We start from the raw sequence: 21,139 nt of genomic DNA, 5'->3' as shown, positions 1-21,139 counted from the left end.
TCATAAAAAGTTAAAATGTTTCACCCTTTCTAATTCTTTAATATATAATTTTAAATTTTTCTTTAAACGGCTTAACCATAATCCTAATTTTTTTTTTTTTTTTCACCCTTTCTAATATAATTCTTGATTCTTTTAAAAGGTTTAACAGATGTCATTATAGCACGCGGGCTTCGAAACAGCAATGTGCACGCCACTTCACCTGGGGCGCTGTTACTTTGTTCATACGTCATATTTACAGCAGATTGTACGACCTCGGACCTGAAGAAGAGACATCTTTGTTGGATTAACTCTCGCCATCTCTTTCCCATTTATACAAAATTTCAATACCAAAAAGGCTCGAATGGCAACAGAGAGCGAAGAGAACGGAACGGAAATGCAAACTGAGGTCTGAATATGTTGTCACATGGAGCCAGTGAAATATTAGCGCTGAAGCTATTGCTAGCAAGCACTATGACTGATTAGTTTGTCAGTGCCTTTATTAGGATCACATTTTTAATCAAATACTTTTTGTTTTCAAAATGATCTGCCTTATTATAGATGATTACTTTTTTTTAAAAGAACAATTATATGTGGCTAAATATTCTGATCCCATTGAATTGGATCAATATGTTTTACCTATTGTTTGTTGATGTCAAACATGTTGTGTCTCAGGTGGACGAGTCTGCTTATTCGCTGGCTCGGTGCAAGCTGGAGAACCTCCTCAATAAGAGCATGAGGATTCGTATGACAGACGGGCGCACGCTGGTGGGGCTCTTCCTGTGCACAGACCGAGACTGCAACGTCATCCTGGGATCTGCGCAAGAATTCCTCAAATCCACAGGTACCCAGTGCACCCCAGGTACACACCTAATGCTTTATCAACACTCAGGGCTCCAGACTAACTTTTCCACTGGTGCTACCAACTTTCTCAGTTGGTCGCACCAGCACATGATTTGGTCGCACCAAATTGTAATGGGAACAATTGGTCGGAACCAATTGGAATTAATATGAAAACCATTAAAAATAACTATATATATATATATATATATATATATATATATATATATATATATATATATATATATATATATAAAAAAAACACCACGTATGTTTTTTAATGTTTGATTGTATTTTATTTAGTACTGTCAATCGATTAAAACAATTAACTAGCCTATTCGCAATTAATCACACTTAACATTAAAGTTTTTAATATATTTTATTTTTGCATTTATTTTTATTTAATTTTATATTGTTTTACTGAACAGAGGTCCAAAATGGAAACATTAGCACGGTATACCAAATACATAAAAGTAAAGCAACTCTAGTTACAGATTAGTATTTCTGATACATAGGATAGAGGAGTTCCAGACAGATCACAGTGTTAACATCAGATGAGTAAATTAAGAGTTACAAATATGTAATGAAGTATAAGACCCAGTATATATTTATCACATTCCAAAGTAATCTAAAACAGGCTTCCATATTTTCGTAAATATTTCTAGCTTGTCGTTATTGATAAATCGGAACTTCTCAATATGAATAATGTTCACTAGCTCACTTTGCAGCACTTCGAATGTTGGAACAATATCCAGTTTCCACCTCTGAAGAATCAGTCTTTTTGCAAGAACCATAAATAAAGAAATACCCTGTTTTTCAAATTTACTGAAAGAAGGTACTGAAATCACCCCCAAAAATGGCAATCACCGGATCTGGAGCTATCTCTTTTTTATACACTTTTGAAAGTAGGTTGAAAATATCAATCCAGTACTTGTGAAGGTTGCAACATGTCCATAATGAATGTAGAAGTGTACCTTCTGCAACCTTGCATTTATTACATACCGGGTACCGGCGATACTTCAGGGAAAATCTTATTCAGTTTAGTTTTACACATGTATACTCTATGTAAAGATTTGAATTGGATTAAGTTGTGTGTAATCGAGCAATCATGTATGTTTTGTAGGCATTCCTCCCATTTTGCATCCTCAATGGCATAACCTAAATCCTCCTCCCATGCTTTCCTAATTGCAGTTGTGTCGCTATCCAGCAGATCAATTAATATATTATAGAAATATGACACCGCTTTGGAGTTTCCGGCCTTAAATCTGTTTATTTCCTCTAATTTGTCGTGCTTTTTAAATTGTTCAAAGTCGGGGAAATACTTTCTGACATAGTCTCTAATTTGCAGATATATAAAAAAGTGAGAATTTGGTAGCTCATACTTTGATTGGAGCTCTTTAAGGCTGGACTCACATATCGCGTCTTTTGCGCGCTCAAGTTCATTATTTCAAATGTAGGCGCGCGGTATGCGCGCTCATAATGGAAGCGACGCGGTCGCGGTGCGACGCGCTCATTTTTTCCATGCGCGTCCGCGCCGCATCGAGATGAAAACATCTCAACTTTTCAAAATTTCAAAAAGTTCACCGTAGGTCACGTGACAAGAACCTAACACTGTAAACTGCTGCACTAGTTACTAAAAAATATTTTTAATAAAAATATTAATGCTCACAACTGATTCATTGTTGAATCCATCATTGTTTATACAGAATTGTTCTATCTATATATAAATGTGTATGTGTTTGCTATTTCTGGCGTTTTATGACCACTTCAGTTATAGTCTAACCTCAGACAAATGCAGAGCCGTTGCGCAGGAGAGATGGTTTCACGGCAAAAGCTCTGTTTACTGATGCTTGGGCCAACTTTTCTTAAAATATAATCAAATTGGTCCTGGTCCACTCTGAAATAGGCTTTGAACCGTTCATTGTCCAGGCGGAGCTCCTGGATCAGCTGGTGAAATTCCCCATGTTTTTTGCGTTGTTGGAGTATGGGGTGCACCCACACACTGCGGCGTTTTTTACTTTTCTTAGAAAATAAATCTTGTAACAGAGTTACAGCAAGGGTTTTTCTGTGGTGGAAATCCATTTCTGAAATTTCCTTGCTGTAACGGAGAGTGCAGAGCGGTTGCTTAGCAACGATAGACGCCTCCGGAGCGCAACCGCGTCCTAGCGATTTTGAAAAAGGAGAACGCGACGCGCCTAGCGTTTTCTACGCGTTTTTAGGCGCGATATGTGAGTCCAGCCTAAAGGTGCAGTGTGTGATTTTTAGCGGCATCTAGTGGTGAGATTTGCGAATTGCAACCGGTCAATAACTCGCGGCCTTTCCTTCAAATTGCAAACTCGAATGAGAAACTACGGTGGCCGACGTAGGATCGGAAGATGTCGTCGTCTGAGTCAGCAGAGAGTAGCAAGTCAGGCAATGAGGTTTCTCTATATTATATTTTATATTAAATTATATTTACTTAATTATTCAGTAAAACCACATGTTATTGCGATTGTTATTTTTACTTGTTTATCATTGTGTTAGTCTTTTATTCACTGACTTTACCATAGCTTGTTTCCATGCTAGTTAGTATTCACCTTATTCCGCCCCGCCCACTTTTACTTCTGTCCAGTACTTCCGTTGTAAACCAACTTCCGGTTTAGCGGACCCTCATTCAATTTCGAGGAGAACTGCAGAGAAGTCTCACTGATAAAATGTCACATAAGGTAAGCTAATTTGTGCCAAATGTGCTATGTACGTGTGTACCAACAGCACAGCAATGCACTGTTTCTCGGGGTAATTTTTAAACGACTTTTAGGTGTTTATATGACCCGTCTGCCTGTCTGATCGCAGCCCGGCCGATGTGTAGTGTTTAGCCTACATTAGCCACAAACATCTAATGTTGTAATGGTCTCACTACAGGACACATACACATGCTATACCTTGTTTGAAAGCTATGGTCCTCTAGAATTCAGTCGCTGGATTTATTTTACAGCCATTACTTGTGTTAGAGATTAAACCATAAGAAATTGCAGCTAGCAGTTAGCTAAGCTAACGTTACCCTCTTGTTCATCTAGTTGAGGCTCTACTTTCTTTCTACACCAGTTCGTGGCTATTTTTTTCTCATCTGTTGGCTATACACTGCAAATGTATCTGGTGATTAAGCAAACAAACTGTGGTGTAATAATGTCTCAAACTTTACATGTAGTAGTGTTTGTGCACATCTTCATAACAGATTGGACCAGGGCAAACAAAGCGCTAAGTAGCTAAACCAGGAAGTGAGATTACGCGGATGGCGCCACCCAGTGCTACTTCCGGAATAAGGTGAATAAGATAAGAGCATCAAAGCAGCTAACTTAGGTAAGGGGAAATAGCTAACGTTACGATGTCCGAGGCGTTGTTCAGACTGCATGTTTTTCTCCACCTGACAACCTGAGTATGCTGCTGCGTCTTTTTCTTCTGCTTCTCATTCAAGTTAGTGACGAAACGCGCTCTGTAGCGCTCTGTTCGCTGTCGGCTACGGTAGAAACATGACGTCACAGTATGTCGACCTTCATAGAAGGGGGTGGCCGCGGTTATGTAGATATAAATGACTCATTCTAAGGTAATAAAAACATAACGGTTCATTAAGTGAGGTCTTTATACACCACTGAAAACATAGTTATGGATCTTATATTGCATTTCTGTCAATAGATCCTCAGAAATATCACACATTGCACCTTTAAATGACAGAAATTGCTCATTCATATAAAGTGAGCCAATGCAGCCTATTCCCTTCCGTTTCCAGAGTGAAAAAAACATCTCATTAAGAGCGGGAATGAAGGAGTGATTCTTGCATATAGGGCTATCAAGATATACCTTAGGGGCTTTAATATATATTCTAATTTGTTTCCAAATTTTTAAAGACTGACCGATTACAAAGTGGCTGTTGTAAATAAGCTTGCTAATCTTCCCTGGACTGTTGCACAGTGCCTGTAATGAGGAGTTAGGGCAAAGGGCTTGTTCAATTCTGAGCCATTCAGGCTGTTCACAAGTTACATCTGTTGAATCAACTTTCCACCAAGAAAATATATTCAAATGTGCAGCCCAGTAGTATGCTTTAAAAAAAAGGTAACTCAAATCCCCCCTTTTCTTTAGATTTTAATAAGTGTTGTTTTTTAATTCTTGCCACTTTATAATTCCATAAAAACTGAATAATTATCTTGTCTAGCTGTTTAAAATAGGATTGTGGTATACATGAAGGGATAGATTGAAATGGGTGGAGGAATCTTGGTAAACTCACCATCTTTACCGCATTAATTTTACCCACCATTGAAATTGGCAAAGTTTTCCAGAAATCTATATTATTTTTTAATTGGCTGATTCTCTTTTGCCAATTGCCAAGTAGATCTCTTGGATTTTTTGTTATTATGACACCTAGATAAGTAAATGAGTTTTCTGCTATCTTGAATGGGGTGGAACTTACATACTGTTTACAAGCTTTGGGCGTAATAGTCATCATTTCACTTTTTTCCCAATTAACAGTGAAACCTGATATATTCTCGAATCTTGTAATTGCAGTGAGGAGATGTGGAACAGACTTACAGGGATTCTTTATAAACAGCAGTATGTCGTCTGCGTAAAGTGAAATATGTTGTGGTAGGCCACCTAACGTAATAGGTTGGATATCTGCCTGTTGCCGAATGTATGCAGCCAGGGGCTCTATCACAACTGCAAAGAGAAATGGGGACAGTGGACATCCTTGTCTCGTCCCTCTATGGATTGAAAAAGGAGCCGAGATATTATGATTAGTCACTACTGAGGCTTTTGGACAGCAATATATTGTTTTTATCCAATCTCTAAAAACATGGCCAAAACCAAATTTGTTTAGGGCCGACATCATATATCTCCATTCCACTTGGTCGAATGCCCTTTGTGCATCCTAGACTTGTAGTCAAGACCGCCTAAACCGAGACCAAGACACTACCAAGACCAGAGGGTATCGAGACCAAGACAAGACCAAGACAGACCAAGTCAAGACCAAGACCAAGTCGAGACCAAGACCAAGTCGAGACCAAGACCGAGACCAAGTCGAGACCGGAGGGGAAAAAAAACAGACTAGTGTTGAAGCTAAGCTATAACTTGTATGAATTCAAGAACAGCAGCATACTAGGGTTCAGCCGCAGTTTACATTCAATATTAGATGGTATTACTTAAACTACACAGGCAGAACAATACAGAGACAGACCATGTCATGTGTGTGACTGTGAGCTCACTGTAAATGTTTTTGCAGACTGGGTGAGATCAACTATGTGTAGCAATTGCATGACGGCTGTTACTGCACTATTAGAGGATTGAGACTCCCTTAACTTTTGTGTACTGTTGAGGACTGACATGACTGGTACTGACTGGTTCATCTGACAAAACATCAAACACCTCCAACACCATCTTGCTCCTCCAACAACTGTCTAAAGAATGTGAAATATGTAACCAATTGAAATTATACTTAATGTGTAGATGAAATCGTTACATCAAATTAAAGATACACAATTATAAACTTGGATTAGGCCTAATGTTTAGTCAACACAACGGAGATATGCATATGATATTTAAAAGACCATTTATTTAGTCTAACACAATCTTAAATACAATACTGTAATCAAACACCACACACACACACACACACACACACACACACACACAGATATCAAAGACACAGATATCAAAGACACAAATTCATCTAAGCAAATGCCTGCCTATCTCTGCCGATTTCGGAGTCTCCAAATGAATCCATTCTGCAACTTTTAAATGCATAATAAAATGTGTAAAAACGAAATTATAGGCTTAAGTGCAGGATCCGAAAGTTGGTCGTTTTGTCGCTATGGTACACACACACACACCGTTGGTGGTGCGCTCAAAGTCATCTGTCAGTTGTGCAGTTACCCAAAATCTCCTGAATGAAGTTAAAACCCATCATGTCAATGATATGTGTTTTTTAAATCAAGTGATCAAAGTGCTCGTTGCCGCTGCGATCAGTGGCGCGGATAAAGTGTTTTCTGGTGTGGCTCGCGCACACGCCGCACTTTCACTCGGACGCGCGCTTCAATCCGTTACGTTGCGGATAATAATGTTGCATTATCGAACGTTGTGTCATCGTGGATATTGTAGTATTGTATTGCTAAATCCCCCGACCACTGTCGGTCTGAGACAGCGAGACCTAGACAAGACCAAGAGGTCCGAGACCAAGACAAGACCAAGACCAAAGACCGTCAAGGCCGTGACAAGACCGAGACCACGTAAAAGTGGTCTCGAGACCAAGACCGGTCTCGAGACATACATCACTAGTGCATCCAGTGAAATAACTGCAGCTTCTTCTTTATGGTTTGAATATAAAACATTACATAGGCGACGCAAATTTAAAAAAAATGTGTCTACCCGGCATAAAGCCTGTCTGATCTGGATGTATAATATCGCAAATGTGCTTCTTCAATCTATTTGCAAGGATTTTCCCAATTATTTTTGTTTCAGTGGGTAGTAAAGAAATTGGTCAGTATGATGACACTTGTAGTCGGTCTCGATCTGGTTTAGGTATAAGTGCAATATTGGCATCATACATAGATGCAGGGAAACGGCCAACTTCCTTTGAATGTCTAAACATGCGTACCAACAATGGTAGAATAACCTTGCTGAATCTTTTGTAAAATTCTATGCCGAATCCATCAGGGCCGGGGGCCTTGTTGGGAAATTCTTTAATTGCGTTTTCCACCTCTTCAATACTTATATCTGCATCTAATGTCTTTAAAGCCTCTTCGCTTAATTTTGCCAAATGTATTCCTTCCAAAAAACTATCAATATTTTCCTGGTCAGACTTGTCTCTGGAGGTATAGACCTCAGCATAAAACGTCGCAAAATTTTGATTTATTTCATTTGGATTAGTTACTATTTTTCCCTCTTTACTCTTAATTTGATGTATGGCTCTAGACACTTGATTTTGTCTAAGTTGCCGTGCTAGAAGATTTTGGGGCTTATCTCCTAATTCATAGTATCTTTGTTTAACTTTACATAACAATTTTAGTACACTGCCAGATAATAAAGAATTGTATTCATATTTCAATGCCATAATTTCTTTCAATAATTCAGTATTTGGGCAATTTTTATGTAAACTTTCTAATTTGGTAAGAGTATTTTCTAATTTAGTCATTCTCATCCTAACTTTCTTCCTTTGAGCAGTCTCAAATGCTATTATTTCCCCTCTGACTACAACTTTCAGTGTCTCCCATAAGTTTGAATCATGCACGTCACCGTTATCATTAATTTCTATAAATTCCACAATCTTTTTTTCCAGCTCTTTATTAAATTCTTCATCCTTTAAAAGTGTATTATTTAACTTCCAATCTAAAATCAACTGACTGGGGGGCATGATCTGATATTAATTATAATATTATGATATTGTGATTTGCATATATTCGGCACCAGATTTGAATCCAGCAGAAAAAAATCAATGCGCGAGGATGACTTATGCACATGAGAGTAAAAGGAAAAATCTCTACCTGAAGGATTAATAATCCTCCATATATCGACAATGTTTAGAGATTGCATATACTGTCTTAACGTTGTATTAGATTTAGAAACAGTGCTTGCAATCTGACTTGGTTGTCTATCAAGCACATTGTCCAGCACACAATTAAAGTCTCCTCCAATAATTACATTTGATTCAGAGATATTGGGGATTAGTTTGAATACTTTTTGAAAGAAGAGGGGATCATCAAAATTTGGTGCATATAAATTAACTAAAGTAATGGAGCCCAACACAATAATATATCTACCGTTTGTGTCAGAGATAGTCTTGTGATGGACGAATGGTATATTCTTATGAATCAAAATAGCCACACCTCTGGCTTTGGTATAAAAGGTGGACTGATACACTTGTGCAATCCAGTTAGACTTTAATCTATTCTCGCTACCCTTCTTTAAATGTGTTTCTTGAATAAAACCTATATCAGTTTTCAAGGCTTTAAGATGTAGAAGAACCTTTCCACGCTTTACAGGGCTATTCATTCCCCTACCATTCCAACTGATGAACCTAATATTGCCCAGTCTATCACTGTGATCATTACCGTAAGTATCAGTTGACATTTATGTAGTTACAATATTTATATATGTATAAACCGCACCATAACCAAAACAAGAACATTTGGACCTTCTTTGAAATCGTGAACTTAAACACAACCCACGGAATACCCACACAGGTTTCCTTCCCCCCCACCCAAAGCTTTCAGGGAGGCAACTAAGAAACATAGCGCCTCTCCTCCCTACTCACCAAACCACAAATAAACCTTACCGGCGACTGTATGTATTAGCCACCCACACTCCTCTGCTGAAATTCAAATACACTGTCCGCTTAAATGGTACATATAGTTTTGAATAATCGAGTCCATACTATGAACCATAAGATCTCTCACTGTGCAAAGTCTCTGCAGAGCCGAACGCCTTTTATACAGATGCATGACTAGTTCCACCGTGATCTCCTTTTGTATGTTTCCAATTTGGGACTGTGGCCATCAGAAACTTTTCCGCATCGGAAGGCTCTTCAAAGGTTTTCGTTTCCTCGCCTACCATCACGATGAGTTTGGCCGGGAATTTGAGGCCGCATCTTATGTTTCTTTCCTTACATTTATTCCTCACGTCGTTAAAGCTCTGCCTCTTCTTCATCGTTGCCGATGTCAAGTCTGGATAGATCTGCACTGTATCACCTTTAAAACGGAGAGGAGCCTTCTGTCTTGCTAGACGCAGCACAAGCTCTTTCACTTGGAGGTGGTGTAATCTAGCAATGATCGCTCGCGGCCTGTTGCCGGAGGCTGGCCTTGCGCTTCTGTGAGCCATGTCAATTTGTACTGGTTTCTCAAAGTTCTCGTGCCCAAGCAGCTCTGGAAGTAATGAACTGACGAACTCGGAAGGCTTACCGTTTTCCGTCTTCTCTTTAATTCCCATTATGCGAATATTATGCCTGTGAGCGATTCCAGATCCTCCAGTTTCGCCTGCATGAGCACCGTCTCGGCTGCCATTTTTGCATTTAGCCTCTCGAGGGATTCAATACGGCCTTCGTGCGCCTGCACAGCTTCCTCAGTTTTTTCAACTCAAGCAGTCATGTCAGTCAGCGCCGATGACAAATTAGAAAGTGCGGAAGAGAGTTCACCCAGTCTTTGGTCCACAGTCTTATTCAAAGCACTGATTGCAGACATAAGATCCTCATTTGTAGTCGGCGGAGATTTGGCCTCATCTTCTCCCGCGATAGACTCTGTAACTTTTTCGCCCTCTTCTGCTCCCTTCTCCATTTTTTTTTACTTTATTTGGCTTCGTCATGTTGCGCTGTAAACCCTAATAACTTAAGCTGCAAAGCACAGTTAATTAATCTGCTGTAATTAGGACTTTTTTTAAGTATTGAAGTGGAGCCAAGAAAAACACGTCTATTCCATGCGCGTTCAAACCGGAAGCCGTTTTTAATATATTTTATATTGTAATAATTTCACATTTAAATTAATGTAGAAACAACATAAAGTATATTTTAAATATTTTATCTATTAGGTAGGAAATATACATAAATTGAATAAAGTTACCAAACACCTCTGTCTTCACTGTAATTTTCTGACTTTTTTCTTTGATTAGATTTTTTTTACATTAATGTATCACAGAAGCGGGTTTATTAGGCTGCTGTCGCTTTAAGATCTGATGCATACAATGCGGATCTGGATCTGACAAGCATCCGATGATGTCACAACTCTTTGCGTTCATTTAACACTTTTTAACTAATTTAATACTGTGCTTACGAGGATACTCGACAAAGTGAACATTTTGGCATGCTTTTGTGTGTTTTTGTCCGTTCAAGCGTGAAAGAGAACTCAATGCGGCTGCACGCTGTCTGAAGCGGCATTCTGTGCACATGAGTCCTGTGTGTGTGTTGTGTGTGTATCACACAGAGAGATTTACAGACAGCGCGCCGCCAGTACAGATTTAAGTTCTTATTTTTGCGTTTTATCACGCTTGAATTGTTTATTAGCAATTGAATGAATGATGGCGTGATATAATACTATAGAGCAGCCAATGGATGAAAGAAAAAATCTGATGCTGCATTAATTGCGTTAAATATTTTTAACGCGTTTAACTGAAAAAATAAATCGCATGCGTTGACGTGTTCATTTTGACAGCCCTAATTTTTGTATAATCAAACATAAACATAATATGTATTTATTATATTCCTTTGCTCACTTGGTTCCTCCCTGTCTACACCTGTGCTCTCGTCATCAGTTGTGTCTGTATGCTGGCTCATTGGCTTGTAATTCCTGAATTCCTAATTGGCGCGTTTCACCATCAGTGTGCAATGCGCGTGACGTGTACGTTCGTTAATAAATAAACTGCAAGTGTCTTGCGGAAGAACATTGTAGCCGGAGCTACTTCTCTTCGTTAATGTCTATGGCGAGTCACGCAGGCACTGGGCAACTCCGCAGCCGAGCCGAGCTGACCCCGGGATAAAATAGTCAGAATATAAACACTTATTATAGGCGTACCGTAGTGATTCAGGATAAGTCAAAAACACGGTTTGGAAAATGGATTCATGATGTACTCGTTCATTTTGAACATAGGCTAAGTTACGGACTGCAGCAGCTGCTGATACAACGGCATTCTGTTGCGCATGCGTGAATTTAACTGAGTAGTACATGACCATGCACTCGCACAAATGCGACCACATACAATTTTAACTCGCACATTCTCAAAAAATGGTCGCAGTCCATTGGAACCCTGACACTTAATCATTATTATTCTTGTCACTTTATTTTCAACTACAACCCCTGGCAAAAAGTATGGAATCACCCCTCTCAGAAGATGTTCATTCAAATGTTTAATTGTGTAGAAAAAAAAAAACAAGCACATATATGCCACAAAACAATTTTCACTGAACAATCCAAACTTCTGGCTGTATAAAACACTAAAAAAATTAAAAAATAACTATAGTCAATTACAACTGTTTTTACAGATCACACAGAGGAAAAAAATATGGAATCACACAAATCTGAGGAAAATTATATGGAATCACCATGCACTTTGCATTTCTAAAACAAACACCTGTATCTGATTACAACTGCTAATTAGTCTGCAGTTAAAAAAGAGTGCTTGCACACATTAGTGATGTGTTGAACCAAGATGATTGACATAACTCATGGCTCCAACACGAGAGATGTCAGTTGAAACAAAGGAGAGGATTATCAAACTTCTCGAAGAAGGTAAATCTTCACGGAATGTTGCAAAAGATGTTGGTTGTTCCCAGTCAGCTGTGTCTAAAATCTGGACCAAGTACAAATCAAATGGAAAGGTTGTAAAAGGGAAGCGTACTGGTAGACCAAGAAAGACATCAAAGCGCCAAGACAGAAAACTTAAAGCAATATGCCTTGAAAACAGAAAATGCACAACAAAACAAATGAGGAACAAATGGGCAGAAAGTGGAGTCAATGTCTGTGACCGGACTGTAAGAAATCGCCTAAAAGAAATGGGATTTACATACAGAAAAGCCAAACGAAAACCATCATTAACATCTAAACAGAAAAAAACAATGTTTCAGTGGGCTAAAGAAAGACAATCTTGGACTGTGGATGACTGGATGAGAGTTATATTCAGTGATGAATCACGAATCTGCATTGGGCAGGGTGATGATGCTGGAACTTTTGTTTGGTGCCGTTAATGAAATTTATAAAGACAACTGCCTGAAGAAAATATGCAAATTTCCACAATCATTAATGATATGGGGTTGTATGTCAGGTAAAGGTATGGGAGAGATGACAGTCATTACATCTTCTATAAGTGCACAAGTTTATGTTGAGATTTTGGACATTTTTCTTATTCCATCAATTGAAAGGATGTTTGGTGATGGTAGCATCATTTTTCAGGATGATAATGCATCGTGCCATAGGGCAAAATCTGTGAAAACATTCCTACAGGAAAGACATACACTGCTCAAAAAAATAAAGGGAACACTTTTTAATCAGAGAATATCATCAAGTCAGTTAAACTCCTGGGATATTGATCTGGTCAGTTAAGTAACAGAGGGGGTTGGTAATCAGTTTCAGCTGCTTTAGTGTTAATGACATTAACAGCAGGTCCACTAGATGGGCAACAGTGAGACAACCCCCAAAATAGGAATGGTTTTACAGGTGGAGGCCACTGAAATTTTTTTCCCTACTCATCTTTTCGGACTGTTTTTCACCAGTTTTGCATTTGGCTAGGGTCAGTGTCACTACTGGTAGCATTGAGGCGATACCTGGACCCTACAGAGGTTGCGCAGGCAGTCCAGCTCCTTCAGGATGGCTCATCAATACGTGCCATTGCCAGAAGGTTTGCTGTGTCTCCCAGTACAGTCTCAAGAGCATGGAGGAGATTCCAGGAAGACAGACAGCTACTCTAGGAGAGCTGGACAGGGCCGTAGAAGGTCCTTAACCCATCAGCAGGACCGGTATCTGCTCCTTTGTGCGAGGAGGAACATGATGAGCACTGCCAGAGCCCTACAAAATGACCTCCAGCAGGCCACTGGTGTGAATGTCTCTGACCAAACAATCAGAAACAGACTTCATGAGGGTGGCCTGAGGGCCCGACGTCCTCTAGTGGGCCCCGTGCTCACTGCCCAGCACCAGGGAGCTCGATTGGCATTTCCCATTGAACACCAGAATTGGCAGGTCTGCCACTGGTGCCCTGTGGTTTTCACAAATGAGAGCAGGTTCACCCTGAGCACGTGACAGACAGGAAAGGGTCTGGAGAAGCCGTGGAGAATGTTATGCTGCCTGTAACATCGTTCAGCATGACCGGTTTGGTGGTGGGTCAGTGATGGTCTGGGGAGGCATATCCATGGAGGGATGCATAGACCTCTGCAGGCTAGACAATGGCACCCTGACTGCCATTAGGTATCGGGATGAAATCCTTGGATCCATTGTCAGACCCTATGCTGGTGCAGTGGGTCCTGGGTTCCTCCTGGTGCACAACAATGCCCGGCCTCATGTGGCGAGAGCATGCAGGCAGTTCCTGGAGGATGAAGGAATGATACCATTGAAGGGCCACCACGCTCACCTGACCTACACATCCAATAGAACACCTCTGGGACATTGTGTTTCGGTCCATCTGACATCACCTGGTTGCACCTCAGACTGTTCAGGAGCTCAGTGATGCGCTGGTCCAGATCTGGGAGGAAATACCCCAGGACACCATCCGTCGTCTCATTAGGAGTATGCCCCGACGTTGTCAGGCATGCATACAAGCACGGGGGGGCCATACAAACTACTGAGTACCATTTTGAGTTGCTGCAATGAAATTTCAGCAAAATTGACAAGCCTGCTACATCATTTTTTCACTTAGATTTCCGGGGTGTCTTTGAATTCAATCCTCTGTAGGTTGATCATTTTCATTTCCATCAAACGATGTGGCATCCTTTCCTTCATAACACATTACCCAGTCCATATTAGTATAGATATCCAGCATAACATTTTTCCCCATTGAGATCTGATGTGTTTTCAAAGTGTTCCTTTAATTTTTTTGAGCAGTGTATAATGTCAATGGCATGGCCTGCAAATAGTCCGGACCTCAATCCAATTGAAAATCTGTGGTGGAAATTAAAGAAAATGGTTCACGACAAGGCTCCAACCTGCAAAGCTGATCTGGCAACTGCAATAAGACAAAGCTGGAGACAGATTGATGAAGTATACTGTTTGTCATTAGTTAAATCCATGCCTCAGAGAATTCAAGCTGTTATAAAAGCCAGAGGTGGTGCAACAAAGTACTAGTAGTGTTTTTATTTGGTGATTCCATATAATGTTCCTCAGATTTGTGTGATTCCATATTTTTTTCCTCTGTGTGATCTGTAAAAACAGTTGTAATTGACTATAGTTATTTTTTTTTGTTTTAAAAAAAAAGTGTTTTGTACAGCCAGAAGTTTGGATTGTTCAGTGAAAATTGTTTTGTGGCATATATGTGCTTGTTTTTTCTTCTGAGAGGGGTGATTCCATACTTTTTGCCAGGGGTTGTATTTCTTTATTGCCTTGGCTTTTGGCTTGCTTAGTTGGGGACATTTAGGCCTAATATTCAACAATATTATTGATCTGCCTTACTTAAGGTGGATGATGACGCAGTTTTCTTCTAGAAACCAACTTTGTTGTATTATTTTCATGTTATCACTGTGAAGCTGCTTTGATGCAATCTGTATTGTAAAAAGCGCTATATAAATAAAGGTGACTTGACATATTGTAAGGAATTTTAATAACAACTGTAATTATTAAAGACACACTATGTAATATTTTTGGATCAAAATATCCAAAAACCACTAGAACAATGTATGTTATTTATTTAGTTGATTTATGTACTTACATTATCCCAAATGTTTCTAAGAATGTTTAAATCCAGAGAAATAAGCAGTTTTAACCAGGACACGGAGTCGCCTATCAATGGCATTATTGCCGCGTTACCCTTGATTTCCGGTTTTATTTTGTTGGAACCATGGAAAGATCAAAGACTTGGTTTACAGCGAGTACCATATTTACCATCGACCTAGCTCACTGCAGTGTCTCATATAGTAGCCGCCGAGCAAATGCACAGAGTAGCATTATAACAACTTTCAGCACACTCAAATGGATCTAATATGATAAAACATCGCTGCGTTACCCCACTATACGCATGACCGGAAAAAGCGGAAGCTTCTGTGGCATAATAAAAGCTCCACTTCTCTCGAGCCGAGTGCTGTGCTTTTCTCTCATTAGAATTCGCTCCAGCGGCCTCGTTCCGCTCCAATGGCTTTTGTAATGTTAATAAATCTTTAATACATTACCGGTTATGCATGAATATGATTCCTGCCCGAGACCCGTCGTATTCTCCACTGGCTGTAGAGGTGAATACAACAACTCCCACTATTGCGCGAAATCAAGTTGTCATCAAGCTACGACTTTGTTTTGAATAAACGACCTCTAGTGGCAAAAAATTATATAGTGCTTTTAACCCCTTAAACCTGAAGTGTACGGCTGGACATACAGCCAGCGGAAAAAAAATTCATAATCAAATTACTATGGAACAACACAAAAGATGTATAATTTTAAAGCTTAGAAACTCAGCTTTCTAATGCATCTAACCCCTTGGATCAACTCTTAAAGAGTGCTGAGTAAACTGGAATGTACCGCCCGTGGGTGCCACCTAGCTGTGAAAAAATGAATAATGATTAGTAGTGCTGAGTTATTTGCTTTAATGATTAAAAAGAGCCCAAACTCACCATAATCCATCACTCAGATCTAAAGATATTCCTCATGGACTTCTAACACATGAACCTGCACAGGCGCACATCCAACGAAGTATATAGACGGTGCACTGATGTGACGTTTTAGCTCATAACTCCATGAAACATGCATGAATTGTGGAAAATCGAACATCTTTATTGACAGCAGATTCTCACGATTACAAAGAGCCCCTCATTGATCACGAGATATTCCTCACGAATTGATGCATACTTGGCTAAAAAAACTTGTCTCTCATCTTTCCGGGATGAAATGTGTTTTCCAATGTTCCCAGAACCATCCGTGCTTGTTTTCCAATGTGAAATAACACAAAATGGGTATCTTAAAGCTTAGAAATTTAGCTTTCTAATGCATCTAACCACTTCGATTAACGAGTGCGGAGTAGTCCCTCTAAACCACACCACCTAGCTGTGAGAAAATTCATAATCATATTTTTCAAAAATACTGCATTGATCAAGACAAAATAGGTCACTGATTCTTGAGAGTCGGGACAAACATGTCCCACATAGAAAAGTCTAATTTATAGCAAAAATTAAGAAATTCATCATGATTGACATACTTACAAAGTTAAATCTATAGGAATTGTATATACCTATCTGATTTTTAGAATAAACTTTATCTTTTTGGGGAAAATTTGTTTAAATGTATGGTCTGTGGTAAGAAGGTCCATGTTATTGCACTTGTCCTCAGCAAGAGGTCACAATATTAACCATCCCAAAAAACTTTAAAAAAAAAGCTCTACGATTGTGAAAACATGTATATCAAATAAAAAAAGAAGGGGTATAAATATAAAAAACAATGCATGAAGTGAACATCAAACAATATTTTCCATAAAAATCTGCCTATTAAAGTTGTGTCCTCAGCTTCTGTCAACTCCGTCAGAATTTTTCATAAAGCTCTTTAAATCAGGAAATAGCATGGTCAGCTATATCCCTGAGGACCCCTTTTCATCTCCCTGCCTGTGGTGAATGCAGCACTACCACACATGCTCTGGTACATTTGAATTTTTTTTAAATATTTTAGACAAACAATGTCAATATTCCTATGGTCACAGCTGCACCATGTCAATACCATCTTTCTGTTAAGATATTTTTTTTAAACCATAGTGGATTGAATTTAAGCATTTTAGTGAGGTTATTGGGACAGCTAGCAACTGAGGAAAAACTACCTAGCTGCAGTGTACAATACATGTTTTGGCGGGAATTCGGGAAAATACATGCCCTTACGTCAACTCCGTCAGGTTCTATGTCTGACGGAGTTGACCTGTAAGCTGACGGAGTTGACAAATCCACCAATAACCTCTTAATGTGCGAATATAATATTATTTGTGAATATAGTGAAGGGTTAAACTGTTATTTCAGGGTTTTATTTACACATAAATGCTCATACATAGCATGCATTACATTATTTAACCATATGCATCTGACCAATAATGGGCAGGCAGTGATCTGCTTATTATTGTGTAACTTTGCCAGCACTTTAATATATATATATATATATATATTTATATATGTAGAGACAGAGATAGAGAAATGAGAAGCCAGTGTAGGGCTGGGCGATATGGCCAAAAAAAATGATCACGATAATTTTTTTTATATCAGTCGATATCGATAATTATCACGATAAATGTCAAATCTTTCTTTCTTTCAAGTTTAAAGGCAGATTTTTGCTCATAAGTGAAAGTTGTAGAAAACAGAGTGTTAATTGTGGTTTTAAACTACTCTTTATTGTCAGAACATATCATGACAAACAGGTGAACATTTCACAAATCTGAGGTAAAACATTCAAACATTTTTTGTCAACACCGTCAGTTTTTCGTCAACAGCATTGGATGTATGTTTTTGTTAATTTTTTGGGGGGGAAAATATTCTTCCTTCAGTTTGTTGTTTTTGTAATAAAGGACCATCTGATCTACATCCTCTTATGTTTTATTTATTTAAGGAATTTGTTTTTACAATATTGCAATTAAAATCAAAGTTTGAAAATGTAAATATTTAGAAATCTGAGTTTTCAGAATAGTGTGAAATCACAACTTAAGTTTATATATTGGATTTTTTTTTTTACATATCAGAGTAACTAAACACTATTACAATATACTTCAGAACTTTAGATTCTTGTTGGATTTGAAGAATTCAAATTGTATACTTTTTAGTGTGTCTGACGGAGTTGACACAAATCCAGTTCTGAAGGGAAACATGTTTATTTGTTAAAAATGTGTTTTTATTTTGAACCTGTTCCTTTACATGGTTAAATAGCTAAGACCTTTCTCTGCAGAATCATATAACTCTAATTGATATAGTGTGTGTTTTTAAAAAAAGTTTTTTAAAACGTGTTTTGTCCCGACTCAAGAATCAGTGAGGTGTCATTTGAAAGCTTAGAGACTGAACTTTACAATGAATGTAGCCAATCTGATTAACTCCTAAGTAGTGCTGATTTATTTGCTGATAAATAGAATTTCTTTTTTTCATAATCCATTAAATACTTTTTGTACAAAGTACTGCAATGTGTCAAAAACATCATACAGCTCATGAAACATTCACAGATCATTAATAATGGCTCATCATTTTTTACATTATATTATTACAATTAAAATGAGCCCAAAAAGAACATAATCTATTGCGTTGATCACAAGATATTCCACATGGAGGAACATTTTTAAAAATTCCCATTAGGGGGCGTCAAGGACTGAACAAAAAGGTTCCAAATGCTGTAACTTTTGATTACTTTATGCAGTCTCCACCAAATTTAATCCAGATGCAGCTCACATGTACAGCTCACAATTTTCATCCTACTTTATTTTCTTCCTGAGTAATTGCATGTCAAATAAGAAAGATATACAAAATAAAAATAAAATATATATATTCATATATATTGTATTTTACCAGCAGGAGAATGTCCAAATGTAATGTAATTTATATTTTCTAAAAATGTGAAAAGTGTTCCATCAAACAATACCTAGTTATGAGTCTTTATTTTGTCTGTGTCACTCAGAAAAAAACAACTCTAAAAATAGAGGTTACATTTACCATCTTACCACAAACAATTTGTGCTATGGGTTATTTGTGCTAAGTTCTAAATTTACCAAAGTAGGGGTGATATTTTATATATTGTATCTCACTATTTTACTAAAAACATGTAATATAGATTTTATTTTATTTGTAGTTTTACTTGAATAATGATAGGGACATGCCCTTAAAATTTGGCAATTTGCCCCCAAAAATTCATCACTTAGTTGGGACACTACAGCCCTTGATTGATAGTAGTCACAGGTAAAACCATGCATGTCTCCTCAGTACCATGGTTAGAAGTTAAAAAATATATTTATATTTTATTCCACAGATTCTTTCTCACAAGGTGAGCCCAGAGTGTTGGGACTGGCTATGATCCCCGGCCATCATGTGGTTTCTATAGAAGTGGAATCTGAAAGCCTTCAGACCACCACCCATGGACTCTGACGACTTTAGAGACATTCGGGGTCACCATATGGACTATAGAGGATGTAGTTTCCACGCACACAAACTACGGAGATGGCAGTAAAGATCCTCTAGAGCTGGAGAAAAAATAATTTTTCAGGGTTTTTTTTTCATGGAAATGCAATACACCACTGTTGGTCCTCTGTGTTGAAACAAAAATAATGAATAACAGTGTGACTTGTAAACTGTACCCTTTTGCTTGTGTGTTTGCTTCTTTGTGAGCAGTGCACATTGTGCATGTAATTATGGACATTGCCAGTTTTCAATAAGAGTTTAATAATCAATCTGATATTTGTATGATGTCATTGCACCATTTATTAATATTTCCTCATAACCTCATATCACCAGCAGAGGTCATTCACAGACTTTATTCTTTTACATGTTGATTATTATTGCACATATATAAACAAAATGGCATATTTCAACTGTGCTAAAATTATGAGATTGCAAATAATTATTTATTTATATATATATGTATATATATATATATATATATATATATATATATATATATGAAGAGTTCAGATGCAAAAGCCTCTAAATGCCATTTGAAATTTTCTTATAGAATGATCATTTTTATCAAGCTTGTATATTTGTTCAGTAATTTCACTTAAATGATAATTAATAGGTAATCTCCATTGCCATTTAAGTGAAATTATTGAATTTAAATATACGAGCTTGATAAAAATGATAATTCTATAAGAAAATTTCAGATGGCTTTTGCATCTGAACTCTTCATACATTATTTATATATATATATATATAATTTGCAATCTCATAATTGTATATAGTTACACATATATATCAATACATTACAAAATTAAAAGGAAATGTTTAGTTTTGTACTGAATTCATATCTATTTGTAACAACAAGATATTAACTAATCTATGGATATAGAAAAATATTGACTTAATAACATCTTGGTTATTTAGTTATCCAATATAATTGTCAAGTTAATGTAAAATGAAAAGATATACAGTATATTTTTGTATTATCAAAATCTCACTGCTCTTTTCTTGTAAATTCTGGTACACAACAATTATTTACTGCATGCAAATACTTTTATCATTGACCAAATATACAATTATAACTTATTTAGTTTACAGTGGACATAAAAAGTCTGCACACCTGGTTTACATCACAAAAACTGCAAGATAAATAATATCAAAATCTTTATGCATTTAATGTAAAAATTACAGACTTTGCAATGTCGCTGAAAAACAAAGAGATATTTTATAAAAAAAGGATAGACACAAACCTAACTGCATACGTGTGCACACCATTTTATAAATGTGTATCTATGTACACCAGAATGTAAATCTGTCTTAAGAATTAACTAATCAAGCTCATGTGAAATAATACACACCTGTCTTCACCTGAAGTGACTTCAAATAAATCTCAGCAGTTCTTGTAAGATTATTCTGACATGTTCTTGGTTGCATGCTGTTACAAGAGCCATGGGCCACGAAGAGCTTAGAAAGCATCGCTCAAGTGATGGCTACAAAAACATTCCAAGGCATTAGAATAGATATACCATGGAACACAGTGAAGACAGTCATCAACAAGTGGAATAAGTA

At 37.7% G+C, this 21,139-nt stretch overlaps 1 protein-coding gene across 2 annotated transcripts; it reads left to right on the top strand.

Annotated features, from left to right (window-relative positions):
- The first annotated feature begins 228 nt into the window (after positions 1 to 228).
- On the top strand, positions 229 to 20,976 carry naa38 (N-alpha-acetyltransferase 38, NatC auxiliary subunit). Of its 2 annotated transcripts, none has more exons than XM_082171545.1 (3): positions 229 to 385; positions 652 to 820; positions 19,428 to 20,976. In XM_082171545.1, the coding sequence occupies exons 1-3, from the start codon at positions 341 to 343 to the stop codon at positions 19,541 to 19,543; spliced, it is 330 nt and encodes a 109-aa protein (XP_082027671.1). In that variant the 5' UTR covers positions 229 to 340; the 3' UTR covers positions 19,544 to 20,976. The 2 variants fall into 2 exon arrangements, with proteins under 2 accessions (XP_082027671.1, XP_082027670.1); XM_082171544.1 differs by having other exon boundaries at positions 652 to 838.
- The last annotated feature ends 163 nt before the right edge of the window (positions 20,977 to 21,139 follow it).

This window comes from Leuciscus leuciscus, assembly GCF_965113295.1.
Source record: "Leuciscus leuciscus genome assembly, chromosome: 5".
Lineage (NCBI taxonomy): Eukaryota > Metazoa > Chordata > Actinopteri > Cypriniformes > Leuciscidae > Leuciscus > Leuciscus leuciscus.
Note: the sequence above shows the minus strand (reverse complement) of the source record. Positions and strands in the feature narration are given on the sequence as shown.